Below are 18,091 nucleotides of genomic sequence, written 5' to 3'. Positions count from 1 at the left end.
AAAAAGAAGCAAATTAAGAAACAAACCACCTAATCCATGAGTGCATCAAATTGGGGAGTTCTTGATTCCTAATCTCTCTCTCTCTCTCATACACCATGATTGCATCAACCAAAGCTTGGATAGTGGCATCAAGCATAGGCACAGTGGAGGCCTTGAAAGACCAATTAGGTGTATGTAGATGGAACTATGCCTTAAGGTCACTACAACAACATGCAAAGAGCAACATCAGATCTTATAGCCAAGCTAGGAAATTGTCCTCTACATTCTCTTATGCGATTTCCAACAAAATACTCAACAAAAAAAAAAGAGATGTGATAACAAATTATCCTCTTTTTACTTATTTATTGAAGGATTTTGGATTGTATAATGTATCTGTTACTTAGATGTAACATCAGATCTTATAATCAGACAAACTCAAATCCAAATCCAACATAGTTTGGTAAAAATGCAACCTACAAACCCTAGAATATAGACACAAAATACAAATTAATGAAATCAAATAGTAAAAACAAGATTGAAACAAAGATGAACAAAAAAAAACCCTATAATACTTAGATGAGAGAGCGAGAGAGACTAACCAGAGACAGAGAAGCTATGTTTTAGAGAAGAATACGTTGAGATTGAGTGTTGTTGCAAGAAAGAGATTGAGCGCAAAGAAATTCAAAAGTGAAATGAGAGAGAAAACACATTGAGAGAGAGAAAAAGAAAAGTGAGAAGCTCTTGAAGGAAGGAGAAGGTGTCATTCAGAAAAGAATTTCAAATTCTTAAATTTTTGAAAGAATTTGAAATCTTAATATTTAAGTTAATTAAAATATCTTATCAAAATATTAAAATTTTAATTTTTTTTAAAATTTTTTTATCCAAACACCTTATTTAATTAAAAAATAATTAAAAAAAATTTAAAAAATTGAATTACCTTATTAAATTGATCCATTCAAGGATACTCTAAAAGCATACAGATATCAAATGCTCAACAATAAAACAAGAACCAAAATAAAACAAAGCATTGATGCTAGAATACAAGCGGATAGGATGAAAGGTCATCCACGTCGAACGCGCAAGGCAAAGGTTCCACCACTTGATGATTCACGATAGAATCTAGGCTAAAATGCAATATAACTGTCGATCCACAATTTTAACCCCTATTTAGAAATTGAGACTATAGCCTAGAACCTATCCAACTTCCTCATCTTAAATTTAAATAAGAAAACTTGGTGTGAAATGAAAGGCATTAAGACTTAAAAGAGGATTATGTCTTTTTCATCTCAATATATATTAAAACTGTCCAGCCATGGTCATGCGTTGGCTTGATAGTGAATAGCAATGTTTTATTTATTTTTTTTACTTTTCTCTTTTACTCTCTCACTTTCTCTTTTTGATTTTTAAAAAATCCTGCTACTGCAGGGGTTCACTCTAGTTTTTGTAATTTCCTTTTTTTCAAGTATACACAAATATTTTCAGCCCGGGAAATCGTGTTCGTTTCAAGAAAATTGAAATGGATATCATTGACCAGTAAAAAAATTAGGATCCACATAACAGCCGTTATCCTTAAAATGTAATCTTGCTTCTGACTATAAAGAACAAAGTAATCGTAAGTGTATACCAATTAAGCAACTCCCTTCAAAAATTAAAACCTAGTAGTATTTTAAGCTTCATTAGCAGTGAAAGGCATCTGCACGGTGTTCCGACACTTGTTCCCTTCACCATCAATACTTGAGTGACTCGTTAATATACATTAATTACCAACGGCGGCAACAAGGACTTGAATGAGACTTAAGGATCAGGCAGGACCCACCTCACCATCAGTATATATGCATCATCTATATAATCATAATATGGCCTCGGGTATGCCAAGCTTGCCACTGAGATATAATTGTGTAGGAATATCGCACTTGTGGATATTGGAGACTGTTTCTGGTTTCGACATTGTTAATGGTCCTGTCAATGCTAGCAATGGCTCTAACAAGAGAGTTTGGCTCTCTTTTTCCTTCCTCATTTCTTCTAGTAACGCTTTGCTGGTGTCAATACCTGTTAGTTATTATTGCTATTAGATCAGTTACATATTATCAATCATTAGCAATACAAACTTGAAATAGTGCCTCACCTGCCAGGTATCCACCGTGTACGTAGCCATTAAATCTTTCACTAGTGTGCTCTCCAGTGAAAAAAATGCGACCCACAGGGGCCTGCAATATATCGAGAGAGACAAAATAGTTTATTTAATTAAATCTTTAATATCTTTTAATTTTATTAATGGCAAACGTCATCTGTTGTTTTGCTGTCACATGCCCTGTGGCAAAGAATACAAAGACAAGGTAATTGAATATAAAGACAAATATAGCATCAATTGATATATTTAAGCACAGAACAGAAACAGATTAAAAAAGAAACTGCCCTAATTATAAAACATTTAAATAAGCAAACCTTAATATCATGAAAAACTTTATGATTGGAAATAATGGGATAGTTACTGTAGCTGCCACGCTGAAATCTGTTATTCCACCAGCGAGGGACAAGTATATCAATGGCATCGGGGATGTTGGATCCAAACATATCCCTGAGCGCTGCCATTGCTTCTCTCAAGGTCTCTTCATCAAGTTGAGCTTCCACACGTTTCGATTCCCCATTTGTCAATGTCACCACTAAGATATTGGAGCCAGGATACGCGTTCTCCATGTGCTGGTGACAAATAAGCAAATCAGCAGATCAACTAAAATGATTTAGATGAATCAACCAAGAAACTAAACAACTATTCTGATTCTGAATTAAGATTTGGACAGGTAAGCAATTCAATCCCCAAGGTTATTTCTAAATTATTCTGATCCTGACTTCAATTATTTTCACTTATCATATAAGTTCAGATTCAAAATCAACGCATCGTTGCATGGGTTTTTCGTATTGACAAGAATAGAACTCATATCCTGTACCAAAATTCAATAGTCCAAGGAATAAGATTTTTATTCCTCCATTGTATAACTCAACTTTTGCCTATTATAATACTATTCTATATAAACCATTCAATATGAAACCAATCATAGTTAGTGTAGTTCCCATTAATTACGAAACTCAAACAAATGACTCCAGCAGAATCCCAAGATCACAAACATCGTAGAAAGATGATGAACCATTTAATATTAACCAGCAGTAATATAGGAAAAACATTGCTATATTTTTATTATCCTTGAGAAGATATAATTAATATGATCGTAATAAGACAAATGGAAATAGTTGAAGCAAAAGTATTTATTATCATGAACACGCAATAAAGTTCAAAATCATATATATATATATATATATATATTATTCTATGGGATAACATCACATGATAACTCCTTATTCATTCCCTCCATAAAATGTTCAATGAAATTATTTAATTATTCATTTTTTAATGTACAATCAAACTATGTGCAATGCATTTCTAAGCACTATTCAATTACCCTAATAAAAAAAATCCTTCATTTTGATTTAAGAAAGTAATTGTTCTTTCATTCTTCAATTTTAATTGATTGTCCCATAAAAAAAATTTAATTGAATTAAAATATAAATCAATTAGTAGTAATTGACTTTTTATAAATCAGTTATAATGGATTGGATTTGTCTTGCATTTTCTTATTGAAATTAATTGAAATACGTTTTAATTAAAATGATACAATTTTCTTTTGTTTAAATCTTTCATTGAATTATAAATTGGAACAATCAGAATGTGGCTTTCCAATATTCCTCTTTCTTGAATAAAGAGAAACATGTTGAAGAACCTGCCTCCATAGCAAGCGATTTATATTCTCCATCCCAGTTAGGTTAGTATTGTTTTATGGACCATTTTTAATTTCTAAGAATTAACTTAAATTTGTAAATTTATCTTCATTGTTCTTTTTCTTAGATATCGCTCTCCCCACTAGGTGAAGTCAATGAATCACGATGTGGAAGCAATTTGTTCGAAGATTTTACAGATTTAAATGATTTGGAGAGAGTTTTTTTTCTAAAGAATGGTGAATGATGAAGACAATCAAATTGAAATAAAAAGGCTATAAAAGATAATCAAAGTTGAGGAAGATTAAATTTATCTTTGTAATCTTTCATAATTTGATAATTATTTTTAATTTTGAATCTGTTAAAATACAAGGTTATTTGTATCAAATTTCTTTAATTGAATGTATGTATTATGTCTCAAATTCAAATTGAAATGAAAAAGCTACAGATGAAAAATGCAATATTATAATTTAATAAATTAGTTTTTTAGTTTCTAGTTTCAGGTTAATTTTTCAGTTCTATCAAACAAAAGATTCGTTTTTATCAATTAAGCCTAGTATGTTGAATTACGATTTACGACAAGAGTAATAGATGGTATTCAAAGCTAGTTTTAAATAAATTCATTATGAAGTTCAACCGATAATTGATCGACTCAAATCTGGAACTTACTGATGAGATTGACGAGATCCCGAGCAGATTGTTATTCTACAGATATTTAATGTTTGACCAGAGTGTTTAACCACAGGAAAGGGATAAAAACAAAAGACATAATTTTGTATGCTTAATAACAAGTTTGATAACATTAAAGTTATTTTATTGTAAATCAAGATAAACCACAAGTTAATTGATAGATAGAGATTAAGATGAACCATGTGACCCACATGCACAACACATAAATTATAACAAGAAGGTATTATTTAAATCCTCAGGATGCCAATCACTATCTTTAAATCATCTAAAAGCAAGATACGTATGCTCAACCGGGTCCCTAAGGTTAGGTAAGTAACTAGTACGTTCATTGGAAATAAATGCACAGCAGATTTTAATTGTCTTTCTAATTTAGATAATAAATAATTTCCCACAGAACTTTGACTTATAAGATGAATAGAAACAACACAAAACAGATGGTAAATCGCTATAAGTTTCGTTGAGAATAAAAACAAAAACAGAAAGCAGAAGAAGCAGCTTAGGGAAAATGAACTGGACAGTCAATAAGGAAGAATTAAAAAAACAGACCTGCCAAAATGTGTAGTAGCCTCTCCGCTCGTGAGCATAGATGAAGAATTCCTTTTCGGGCCCACTTGGCCAGAACTTATACGGAAACTTCAGAAAGATTTTAGTGTACACCATCACATCACATTTATCGATTGCTTGCACTTTCCATCCCTATTTCATTATTTCATATGGATCAGACAAGAATTTGTTCAAGAAGACAATATTTATTAACTAATAAAAAAACATCATTAAAGCACACTTGAGTAGTATAAGGAAAAGGCAAAGTTTCTCAATGATTGTATCCCTTAATAATTCTTAATTTGATGTCCCCATGTCACTGTAATTTTATGTACACAGTTTGATCAAATACATTACGTGTTCACATGCATATATCTTTAAAATTTCTTTTTACATTTACTAAATATTGAAGGTCTCCAGCCATAATCTTTGAAAAATTAATAAGTTTGTATCATATGATAGTTATATACATATATTTTTACAACTTCGTCTTATGTTAAAGTCGTAAAAGATTACTGTAATACAAAATCACCCATTTACAGGATAGCTCAAGAATAAAGCAAATAAAGCACAAATTTTAGGTCTTCCAAGCACAAGCTGTATAACACACAAGTTGCTCTTAGGTTAGATCAGAAAGGTTTAGTTTAGACTACAATTTTCTAGTACACAGTGCATTAGTCCACCCATAGGTTTCTAAAATTCATATGAATATGCAACAAAGAAACAATCCACCAACGTTCTATGGTGTCACACCTACCCCACTCTGTTAACTTTAAACCTTTCCTTTCCATTTTAAAAAGTAAAGTTCTATTCAGGTTACAACAAAGTGTTCCACCTAGCCACATTTGTTTGCTAATTAACTATTGTTTCAATTATATTTTATCATGATATATTAGTTATTAATGATTAATTTTTGTTACTAAAAGATTTAAATTCTTCTCTTTTTTTACTACCAAAGACAATTTTATAACTTTTACTACCAAAACAATTTTATAACTCTAGAGGCTTTATATATATTTAACTTGAATGCAATCATATATTAATTGTTAATCATTTACAAAACTAGCGTCCTCTTTCCACGTGTTGGCCTAACCAAGAGGGTTAATAGACCACCAACGATGAGACTCTGGATCATCGATACCATGGATCATGCGATCCCTGGTTTCTACATATGAAGACACCTCGAAAATCTTATTCTGGCGTCACCAACCAGAGAGCTCAATTTTTAATACGAAACCTAGCTATCTCTACTATATTTCTTTACATTCCCAACCAATGATATTTAATGGAAACTATTACCGTAGGGACCCGTATAGACGGAACCACACCCTAGAGATTCCATTTCCACCATGGTTGTAGCAAGTAAATGTGTTATTATACAATATAATGGCCTTGATTCTCAAATCAATGCCCTTAGAAATATCAATGTGAGAAGCACGAGATGTCCACATATTTTAGGAGCATTGAGTAACTTCCACATCATTTTATATTTGTAAATGCTAGCAACGATTCTCACCGCTAGTTAAAAAAAAAAAAAGAGTAAAAGGAGACATATTAAGAATTAAAAGTGAAATTTTTTTTATGAAGACCATACGATGATGCATTTAAAAATCATTGAAAAACACATTTGTACGTATCTTAGAAAAATACTTTTTTTTTTAATTTCTTTAACTAGTGCTCTAAAGATTCTGGATATCGTTTGTCAAAAGTAAAAGGGAAGTTTTTAGTAGAATGCGTCAAAATATGCTTCACTGTCATTTTTAAATGTGTTTCTATATAATTTAAATAAAAAAATTCTCTTTATTCCTTAATTGGTATCTTAAGCACAACCAAATCCTTTTACTTCCTCTGTTCTCTTTATAAGCAAAAAAAATTTGATTTCACACCATTGAACTTTCCAATCAAATTCTGGATATTAATTAATTTTATTAAATTATGTTATTTTTAATTAAAAATAAATATTTCTCTTAAATTATTTTTCATGGGAATTTAATATTAAACATAAACTCCTATTAAATAAAGGATATTTTAAACATTATCTTATTAAATGAAACAAAAAAAATCAAAATTTACATATAAAAATGAAAAAAAAAATAGTGTTTTTTTAATATTAAAAAAGATAACCGAGGAAGTATATTTTATGCTAGTGAGAGTTGGACAAAAAAGAGAAGACGTACGGGTAAGGGTGGATTGAAGGCTAGTAGGTCGCTTTGGAGAACGCCAATGCTAACGGACAAAATCACATAATTGGTCTCGTAAACGCAACCATCCTCCGTTTTCACCGTAACACCACTTTTTGAATACTGCAATTCCCGGACGACCTGCACAAATGCATGCAAAAATATAAGGATCTTATTAATCAATTTAAAAATATTGGTTAAGAAATTTTTAAAAAAATTATTAGGAATACCATAAAAATATTTGAGTAACACAATTTTTTTATTCTAATAAAAAATTCCTTTTAATTTCTTAATGCCTGCTCATATGATATTAATTAGCATTGATCGAACTATAAATAAAAATTCTCCATGTTTAGTAGGCTGTAAAATGAACTCATATGCAGTCAAAAAGTAAAATTCAAGTCCAAAGTAATAAAATCCCATCGAGAATTTGAGCAGTCACGCCTTGATTTGAAGGAATATGTATTACAAAGGAATCTAGGCAGACTTGGAGCACGAACCCCAGTAGCTGATGATGAGTAGTAATTGGAGCTTTATGTAATTTACTCAGAACTACAATAGTTTCTGATATTTTGAGCGATTGAGGTATTGCCTAACTAAGAAATGGAGATATGGACAAGACTCCCTTCTTCTGTGTTACTATTATTTGCGATGAAATGGCACATCACCTCATGTTATTGCGATTGGGTCAATTCAAATAATGTGTGGCTGGTAACAGAAATTGGAACTCTGGGGCCAACTAATTTATGAGATGTAAAAAGACCTTTTAAAAAAGGGATTGAAATAGAATGTGGCAATTTTTGTGGGTCAAACTCTGCCTATTAGTGGAGCTCTCAAGAGGTTTCGGCAAATTGATGAACGAAGGTAACAATTGAAAATATGCAATGCAAATGGTCAAATACACCCTGAGACCTTCGTAGAGTCTATTCGAACACTCAAATGATGATTTCACATAAAAATTCCTGTAGAACAACCCCGGTGCTTGTCCACCAAGTGTTCATACCCTAACTGAACGATACATACATGAAAGATGTTACAAGACAGAATTTCTGCAATGATTTATATGTTTTTTTTCTTTAATAATGTCACAGGCTTGTAAAACTTTTAGTGAACGAATACTTTCCATTATTAAATTTTATCCCTAAACAAACTTTATTTTATTTCAAAATCCGGCTATTTTTTTCTCACAGTTCTTTTACAAAACGTACATGTTTAATTCAACGTCAGGTGAAATCTCACTTCTTTCAATTTTTTATTCGGTTTATTTTGATCCTATATTATTTCATTTCATAAAGTAATTAAATAGATGAATTAAGTTAAGTTTACTTCTTCTTTTTTTTTGTTTTTTCAACAAAAGTCTAAAGATATTTTTGTAAATTTTAGCACATCAAATAATTAAGATTATGTTCAATCAAATTTCATAACAAATATTACTCTGACTTATTTTAAAGTCACACCAACAATCTAATTTAAGCCATATCCCAAGAAAAACTTCTCGAAAGATGAATGTTTTAACTGAAAATATCACAGTCTCATAATTGTAACTTTCTCTTTCTAAAAAATAAAATGCTTCACAATTAACATAAATCTATAATCTAGTTCTATAAGTAGGCATTTCTTTATGAGATTACCAGCTTTAGCATTGATTATACTTTATTATACTATTTTAAAATCTTCTCGGACTTGTTATAAAATATTAATAATTTACGTTTAAAATACAAAGTAGTCAAAAGCATCACGAGAAAAGGCATGGGAGTTGACATGAGACGAGTGACAGAAATATCGCAGAAAACAAAAGCTTAAAAAAAGCCATTATCTGCAGACACCAAAAGTGGGACAATAGAGCCTATAAGAGACAACGAAGCACAATAAGAAAAGGGAAAAACACAAGGCAGGGGAAGCAAACAAATGCATATTTTCACCAGGTAATGTAATTGCTAAGCAAACAGACAAAGCAGTAGAGTATCGCCAGGTAAGAGGCGAAGGAAAAGTCTTCTTCTATTAAGAAATTTCTGATAAATAATTATTTACCTTGTTGAGTTTGAGACGATTGTCCAAGATTCTTCCCTTGGATGTGAAGAGAAATTCTTCAGCCATTTTGTACAGCAAGTAATCGTACCCTCTTTCATCCGCAACAAAATATTCTCTCTCCCCGAAGTCTACGTAGGTGGATATTGGTTCTACCTCTGCACCCAAAATTTCTCAATTTCAGAGCAGAGTCCAAGACGAAAGAAATAAAGAACAATCTTTTCTGTTGTGTGTGAGTTTGAAAAACTACAGTGTTTTCACTGGAAGCGGATTAACACTGAAGATCGAACGAATCGTACCAGCCATTTCGAAATCATGCAGGATGAAATCAATGGCGAGCTCTATTGGCGTCTCCGGCGTCCTAAAGGGGAAGAGTAAATAAAAAAAAGCATGAGCAACAAAAAAGACGAAAAAAACATTCAAAAGGAAAATAATTGAAAGGCATGATTGAGTATATATAACAACACATTCACAAAATGACTTTTGCGGCTGAAAACGACGCGCAGGGATTTGCACTTACGAAGGCGGTTTCGTTTCGTTATTTTTAATATTATTACTGTGGTCATCACCGTATGCTGTTGCTTCTTCTTCTTCCAGTTTCCTCAACTTCTCAATCGCCGAGTCCACCGCTTTCTTGTACGAGTCAGCAGCGATTCCACTCGGTATGATGTTCCCACTGAAACAACAACAAATACATGAGATAAAAACAGAGGGAAAACAAACGAGCTCGTTACGTGGAAGATGAACGGACCTGCGATCGTAGATGTTATAGCGCGCATTGCTGTAGTCGGAGAAGCAGGTACGGAGGCCGAATTGGACGCCAAGTTCCCAAACAGGGTTGGGCTGCGGGCCCCCAACGCCTGCGATCCATCCGGCACCGAGCTCCACCGACACGCCGCCGAAACTCTCCTTGCGGATCCTGCCGCCGACGCGGTCCGAAGCCTCCAGGATCACCAGGTCCTCTATGCCGTTCTCGGCCAACACCTTCGCCGCCGCGATACCTTCAAATCACCAATGAGACTCAGTTCAGTTTGTGCGTTGCGCGGAACAATTAGGAATGACGCAGACAGAAGTAAGTAACTCACCGGAGATGCCGGCACCTACGATGATGACGGAGGGGCGAGAGGGGGAATCCATCAACGTGTTCAGAGAGACAGACAAAAAGATAGAAAGAGAGATCACTGTCCTTGTGCTTGTGTTTGTGTTTTGTTTCGGTGACACGAGCTGAAAATTATAGCGGGAGGAGTCGGTTTATATAGGTTTATTTTTGTCTTTTTATTTTTTATTTTTATTTTTATGTCAAATTTCTTAGGGATAAATATAATCTTTTTTATATTTTTATAAAAAGCTAGGAAATAAAAATTTATCTTATTTTGATGTAAATCCTGTGACGTAGGTTTTCTAGAATTAATGTAAAGTAGGTATTGAATTAATGTAATAATCTTATGAATAAAAAATTGCAATAATCTTTGCATAAAAAAATAACTTAAAATTCACTATAACAAAATTCACAATTAGCTTTCGTTCTATGCTAATTAATGAAAATTGACGCTAAATGTAAATTTGATTAGGGTTACTAATACATTTTTTAACACATTTTTTTTTATTATTGATTAAAATTATAAAATTATAAGAGTAATTTATTAAATAAGAGGTCAGTTCATCAAAATTTATTATTTCTAATAAATTTCAATTAACAATAAAGCATTGAAAAACACGTGTTAGAAAGTGTGTTGTTAAGATTTATAATGTAACTTTAGTGTTGATCTAATAACCAATGTAAATTTGTTAAAATTAATCTTTAGCATCAACTTCTTGGTGGCCAAAATAAGATTGAAAGTTTATGTTAACGTCCACATTTTCTTGATGGACACTAAATTAAATAAAATGTCAATGTAATACTCCTTATTATTATTTACAAATTCTCTTATAATTTTTTTCTTAATATTATTTTTAATTTGGTTTTTTACTTGAAATTGTCATGTGTTACTTTTGTTAGTTTGTTATCTGTTGAATTTTATCTCTTTTTATCAATTCAAATTTTATCTTTATATCATTTAATGTCAAGGGCTATGTTGTTCTATTGAAAGAGCTAGTGCTTTATCATTACTTGGTTTGTTGTTTTTAATTTTATCTTTGTATTGATAGGCTGATGTTCAATTTTTTTGTTGATTCATGTTTGAAGTCTTGAAGATTAGCTCTTAGGTTTTAGTTTCATGATTTTACAATGCCAAAGTTTTAATAGATATGACATTTGTATTGTATGTTTTTAGACAAGGCATGATACTTGATATAATTGTAGTTTTTCTTATATCCATGCTTAAATATGTTAGACAAGTGGATTGATCTCTAAGTTTTTTAGAAATATTAAGTTCAACATTATGTAACCGATTACAAGGTCTTGTAATCCATTACAAAGTGTTAGAACAAGGAACAAAATCATCTTCTACTTGAAATTTGGCTAAAAGTATTAAATTAATCAATTATCAATTATGTAATCGATTATAAGTGCTAATTTCAAAAGAAGGAAGACTCTATAGCTTGAGATAATCGATTACCATTTATTGTAATCGATAAAATGTGTCTGCAAACTTAAGGAGCGCTATGTGTGGTTAAAATAATTGATTACCACATTGATAGTTGATTATTCCATAAAGCACAAAAGCATGCTAAGTTCTCTGTTTGAAATGAGATAATCGATTAAAATTTCTTGTAACCGATTACCATATTTCTGGAAATGGACAACAAGAGAGATTTTAATGAATTAATCGATTAAACTAGTTTTATCTATTAAAATTATAAATATCCTCACTTATTTTTTCATTAGTGACTCTTTATATGTTTTTATCTTTGAGAAAATATTTCAAGAGAGTTAACTAAGGGATTTTCATTGTAATTCTTTTGGAGATTCAAGTTGATCAAGATTCATTCATTGTTCATCATGATTTGATCATTCTTTGAAGAACTTAAAGATGTTGATCTACACATAAAGGTGTATTCAATCCAATTTTTATTCTTTTTTTTGTTTCTGATCTTGGTTAAGGTTACCAAGGATTTGTTTGAATTGATACAGTTTTTACTTATGTTCTTTCTCTTGATCATTCATTGCATGTGCATAGTGTTTGTACTTGATTATCTATAAGTGATAGTTTTGAGGGGTCTTTGAACAACCGAATGTAGGTCTTCTTAAGGACCGAACTAGTATAAATTCCGCATGTGATTCTTTCTTTCTCTAACCCTTAGTCTTGTATTTCAATCTTGATAATGGAATTGATCTTAAAGGACCATAAATTAAACTTTGATTTTCCATATGATATTGATTTCATTGTTTTCTTGGTTATGATAATCTTTTTGTGACAAGCTTTTAAGAAAATTTTGATTAATCAAAAGGGATCATTTTAATTGAATAAAGAAACTAAAGATAAATTTTTTGAAGGAATCTATTCAACCCCCCTACTAGATTCATGGTCAAGCCAACATTTTTATCTTTATATTATTGTGCTCATTATCATGTTTTGACCCTTTTTATATTATTAAAAATTATTTATATTTAGAAGTGTCATGTTTTGCTTCTATTAGGTTTTTATCTATGGAGTTTTTATCCTTTTTTTGTTAAATTTTTTATCTTTTATCAATTAAAATTTGACCCTAGAGATTTGAATATTGGTTTGCATGTTATGTTCATAAATTTTTTTAGAAAATATCATATTGATTAAGACTCCTTAGCCATGAAGCTTGAGCTAGAACATTCTAATCTTTTTTTTTTTTTTTTGCTGAATAGCTGCAACATTCTATAATCAAGTAATAATAATTTCTCTCTCTTTTATTAACATTGCATTCTCTTCTATGTTCCTATAGTCACCATGTCATGAAACTAGTAGAATTCATGAATCTTATAGCTAGCAAGGTATATGCAATATTGTTGTGTTTCTTTCTTTTATGTAGTTAGATTTTAGTTTTTCATTGTTAGTTAAATTATTTATTAATTATATTGTTTAATTTTTTTTCTTTTCTTTCTTACTTAGAACAATAATTCATGAGGTTACTTGCACACAAAGGAGATAAACTGCACAAAAAGGTCAGGGATTCTTCAAATTATAGATTCTATTTGGCAAAGAATAAGACCTAAGATTAATTCAATGGTTCAAAAGGAAGTGTTGCAAGCACATAGAATCACAGGATGACAGTATTCTTTTATGTATTCCTCTTTTATGTATCCTTTGATTACTTCATTTTTTTGTTAGCATTCTTTTATGTTTTGCCTTATGTGGTATGATTTGTTGTTGTATAGATTAATTGCATGCTAGAGAGTTGAAAATTGATGTATATAGTTCTTTGGCAACATTTATAATTATGATTATGTTATTGTCATTACTATAATATATTATAGATTTGTATTCATAATTTTAATATAAATTGTTTTTTATTACTTACCATTATCTAATTTAATTAATTTATTAAATAACTTAATTGTAAATTTTTTTCTCTTATTTTATCTGATTCATCAAATTGATCCCCTTATTTTTAACTCATTATCTAAATTTAATTTTATAAAAAATAGTTTAAAATTTAAATTTTATTCTTTTTAATTTATTATATTTTTTAATTTAATATATTATCTTTTAAAATATAATATATGATTAAATTTTATTTTCACATGAATTAATAATATTTTTCTATTGCAACGGTCATTGGCCGTTGTTGAAGGCAAACATTATTTGCCACTCTCGCTTCATAGTCATATTGGTGCCTTTTGTTTGGGCATTGCTCCATTAGAAGTTTCTTTGCTCAGTTTGATGAGTCACCGATTGGAACTCACTTTTTCAATACTTTTTGCTCACTCTATGTATGCTTCGGTGGTCATAGTCAAGACCTATGGATGATGAACTACCGTATGTGGTAGACTTTTCAAATTTTGTAATTACTTTGGACCTGTTTCAGCCCTCTTTCACTTCTATAGATTAACTGAATGATTTGGTAGGACAATTAATTATAGCTCCCACTTTGGAAGTCTATTCTAAGTTCACACAATCTTTTTCTACTTAGATTTTGATTCGAAATTAAATTTAGATCTATATTTGATGTGTAGATTCCATTCACTTCTATCACTTCAGAAGACCTGGGCAGCTTCCATGTAACTTCTATACATTCTAACAGACATTAGTGCATAGGATTTTAGAAAATGGACCTGGACCTATAAATGCGCCGACTATAGTCTGAACCATATTTATATTTTTGATTCTTTTCTTTTACGTTCAGATTAATGAATTTCACTTTAGGTTCACGCGTTTCTCGGGTGTTAGATGAGCCGCCTCAGGATTCATAACCAGGTGAGGTTAAAATTTAATAGTAAAATAACTAGTACCTTATATACGGGTCATTGTCTTTTTGAGGCACATTTAAAATATGAGTCTGGTTAATATATAAGTGCTTTTGGCCCTAAGGACACGTTTGATAAGGGGAATTTTTTTTTCAACGAATCATTGTTTTTAAAAATGAATAAAATCGATTTAGTTGATCACTAAAATATTTAGATAAGTTTTACCTTAATATAATTAAAATAATATGATATTTTTACTGTAACAAAAAATTTAAACTCAATAAAATAAGATTCTCATCTCTTCTTATAATTTTTTAAATTGTTTAAAAAATATTCCCAACAAATATCATTTCTCAATAATATTTTTTTTAAAATGGATATAAACATGAAAAACTAAGATTTTTAACATAAGATTTCAAGAAACTAATTAAAAGTTTCTTCTCTATCAAACATCCTTTAAAGGTATTGATTAATAAATTAAAATAATTTTATTTTAAAGTGTAAATCACACGAGAACACAAAAAAGTCATGAAGGACATAATTTTGCACCTCCCAATAAAAGATTTCTACTCTTAATTCCTTTAACTAATGTCCTTGGGACACTTTTAACATTTGCCTTAACTAGGGCCCTAAGTGTGGAGTATTTTTTTTTCTTATAAAATTAATTTTTTTATTGAGATAAATATAATTAGCTAATTAAGTTTTTCAAAATGACAGAAAGATTAAGAGAATATTCAAAAACAGAAAAAAATATTTATGTATAGTCTAACATATATTTATAATTTTATTTAAAATATTTATAAAATTGTATGAAGAATTTATCATGTATAAAAATTTAAAAAGACTTTAAATTTTGAAAGATTTAAATTTTCTTAATTTAAAAAATGAAATGATAAAAGAATTCAATTATTTCACCACTATATTGTAAAAAAAACAATTATTAGATTTATAACATTATAGTTTATAAGTAATATTTTTAATAATTTAAATTATAAAAATTAATTAAATTAGATGCAAACTATTGAAATTAATATAACTTAAAATAATTTATTATTTTAATATCAAATATAGAATTTATATTTCATTAACACTTATGTAAGATGTATTGTTACAGGTGTTTAATATTATTTTCATCTCATGAGAAAAAAATGTACTAATTTATTAATTATTAAGTTCTCTAATATAATTATTTTTCTCTCATTAATTAACATAATCATACATTATAACAAATCTTCAAAAGACTAATATTTTTGTCCAATTATTTTGACAAATTTTTGTTAAGGATTTATAATGATATTATATATCTATTTATATTAAAAATGAAAATATAATATAAATTTAATTTCAAAAATAAATTTTTTAATTTGTAGTAAAATAATATATTTTAAAGAAAATAATAATATAATGTAATATAAAGTTATTTCAGTTTCAATTATAGATAGTTAAATTTAAGTCATTCATTACATAATTATATATTTGATCAATAAAATTATAAATTAATTAAATCAAATATTCTTATTCATATTTTGATTAATAATGTTAAATTTATAAATAAATAAAATATTGTTAATATAATTCAACTTAGTTCTTTAACTTATTTATTTCTATGCCTGAAAAATTACACATTTCTATTTAAACTGGGATCTACTTAGAAATTTGTGGCAATCAATGAAAATATAGAACAAATTCTTAGTTACTTATTAGAAAACATATTTAGTTGTATTAAATTTATTTGTTTTTGTAGAAAAATATCATTAAAATATACACGTGATCTTTATATAAAAAAATTAATTATGATATTATTAATAAATTAGTTTAAATTTTTTTTGAATTAAAATATTTCAATATTATATATACACATTTAACATTATTGTATACATATTAATCAACAAAATTTTGGCAATGAATTTATTTAAAATAGAGTATAAAATAATATTTTATAATAAATACATTAACTAATTAGATTTAAACAATTCTTTTGGTATAAAAATTTCAGTCTCATAAAATAAATATTATTCAACAAAACATTTATTTATATTATTTAAAGTTGTTTTATATTATTTCTAATTATAAATAATTTTATAAGATTTAAAAGTAAGAAAAAAATTATTGAATCTTAATTATGAAGTTATATTAAATACTCAAAAAAAAATATTTGTCACTTGCAATGATCCGACTTGAGTAAGATGATCTCTCGTGAATGATATTAGTGGTTTATATAATTATAAATTTAAAATTAATTTAATTTATGATATTATTAGCAAATTAATTTAAAACTATTTTATATTAAAAATATATATGATAAACTAATTTTAATATGCTTTATTATATATTCTTGTAAAAATATTTAACATTATTATATAAATATTAATTAACATTTTTTATATGAAGTTATTAAACATAGAGTGAAAATATTATTTATAATAAATATATTAACTAATTAGATTTAAATTAATGTTTACTTTAAAAATAAAATTTTATAATATAAATATTTTTCAATAAAATATTTATTTATGACATTGTTTAAAATTATTTTATATGGTTTATAAGTAAAAATAATATTATTGGATTTGAAAGTAAAAAAAGTAAAATTATTGAGTCTTAGCGGTGAAATTATATTAAATACTCAAAGAAAGATATTTTCACCCATAATTGTCCTACCTGACTCAGGATTGTTTCCTCATGAACCATACTCAGGATTTTTATAATTAAAAACAAAAAATAATTTGATTTATCATATTATTAATGAAGTAATTTAAAACTATTTTGTAATAAAAATATTTTCAATAAATTAGTTTTAATATATTTTATTTTATATTCATGTAAAAAAAATAGTATTATTATACAAATATTAATCAACAAAATCTTAGTATATGAAATTATCAAACATAAAGTCAAAATATTATTTTATAATAAATATATCAACTAATTATATTTTAATTAACGTGTGAGTATAAAAATTTCAAGTTCATAATATAAATATTATTCAATAAAAATATTTATTTATGAAATTATTTAAAATGATTTTATATGATTTATAAGTAAAAATAATGTTATAGCCATTATGGATTTTTTGGAATGTATATTAAGTGTATGATTAATATTGTAGAATTTAATTATAAAATCAATTGAAAGACAAGACTAAAGAAATCATATGATTGTAAAATGTAATCATTTATAACTTTTAAAATAATAATAACATGTATAGAAGAAAATAAATAAATTACAGTCAAATATTTTATCTAAAAGAATAAAAATATAATCATATTTACTATAAAGACTAAAGACTACAAAACGGAGTATAAATATATTGTGAAAAATAGGCATGATAAATATCACTTAAGTAAATTAATTACTCTAATATATAATTTATATATATATATATATATATATATATATTATTCTGAAATGTAATATTAAAAAATAAATTACAAAGACTCAGGGGGGCCTACCTCCTAAGTACATCCACCCCTGGTTTCCTGAATTGCTTGGGGGCGTTATATTCGCAGTCTGTGTTTATGAAGGCTTCATTTTCAAGGTCAACAGGAATACGTAAACAACCAGTAAGATGGAGGTACCT

The 18,091-nt window shown here is 28.3% G+C and overlaps 1 protein-coding gene across 4 annotated transcripts; it reads right to left on the bottom strand.

The window, feature by feature from the left end:
* Nucleotides 1–1,479: 1,479 nt before the first annotated feature.
* Nucleotides 1,480–10,428, bottom strand: LOC100798929 (polyamine oxidase 1). Of its 4 annotated transcripts, none has more exons than XM_003546851.5 (10): nucleotides 10,277–10,428; nucleotides 9,943–10,192; nucleotides 9,712–9,867; nucleotides 9,491–9,552; nucleotides 9,195–9,349; nucleotides 7,161–7,304; nucleotides 4,987–5,136; nucleotides 2,425–2,679; nucleotides 2,105–2,186; nucleotides 1,480–2,028 (listed from the first exon to the last, which is right to left on the bottom strand). In XM_003546851.5, exons 1-10 carry the CDS (start codon nucleotides 10,326–10,328, stop codon nucleotides 1,829–1,831), a joined length of 1,506 nt encoding a protein of 501 aa, XP_003546899.1. In that variant the 5' UTR covers nucleotides 10,329–10,428; the 3' UTR covers nucleotides 1,480–1,828. The 4 variants fall into 4 exon arrangements, with proteins under 4 accessions (XP_003546899.1, XP_006598273.1, XP_006598275.1 ...); XM_006598212.3 differs by having other exon boundaries at nucleotides 1,816–2,028; nucleotides 2,472–2,679; XM_006598210.4 differs by lacking the exon at nucleotides 7,161–7,304.
* Between the last annotated feature and the right edge of the window lie 7,663 nt (nucleotides 10,429–18,091).

Source organism: Glycine max, chromosome 15 (assembly GCF_000004515.6).
Source record: "Glycine max cultivar Williams 82 chromosome 15, Glycine_max_v4.0, whole genome shotgun sequence".
Lineage (NCBI taxonomy): Eukaryota > Viridiplantae > Streptophyta > Magnoliopsida > Fabales > Fabaceae > Glycine > Glycine max.
The sequence above is the reverse complement of the archived record's forward strand: the minus strand, read 5'-3'. Positions and strand labels throughout refer to the sequence as shown.

What these genes read in the sequence shown, in the direction of transcription:
- LOC100798929 (XM_003546851.5), bottom strand. Translation starts at nt 10,328, where the DNA reads ATGGATTCCCCCTCTCGCCCCTCCGTCATCATCGTAGGTGCCGGCATC. An exon ending in TATAACATCTACGATCGCAG is followed by an intron (nt 9,868 to 9,942) that starts GTCCGTTCATCT and finishes TTGTTGTTTCAG; the next exon opens with TGGGAACATCATACCGAGTG. An exon ending in AAGTTTTTCATGATATTAAG is followed by an intron (nt 2,187 to 2,424) that starts GTTTGCTTATTT and finishes GATATATTGCAG; the next exon opens with GCCCCTGTGGGTCGCATTTT.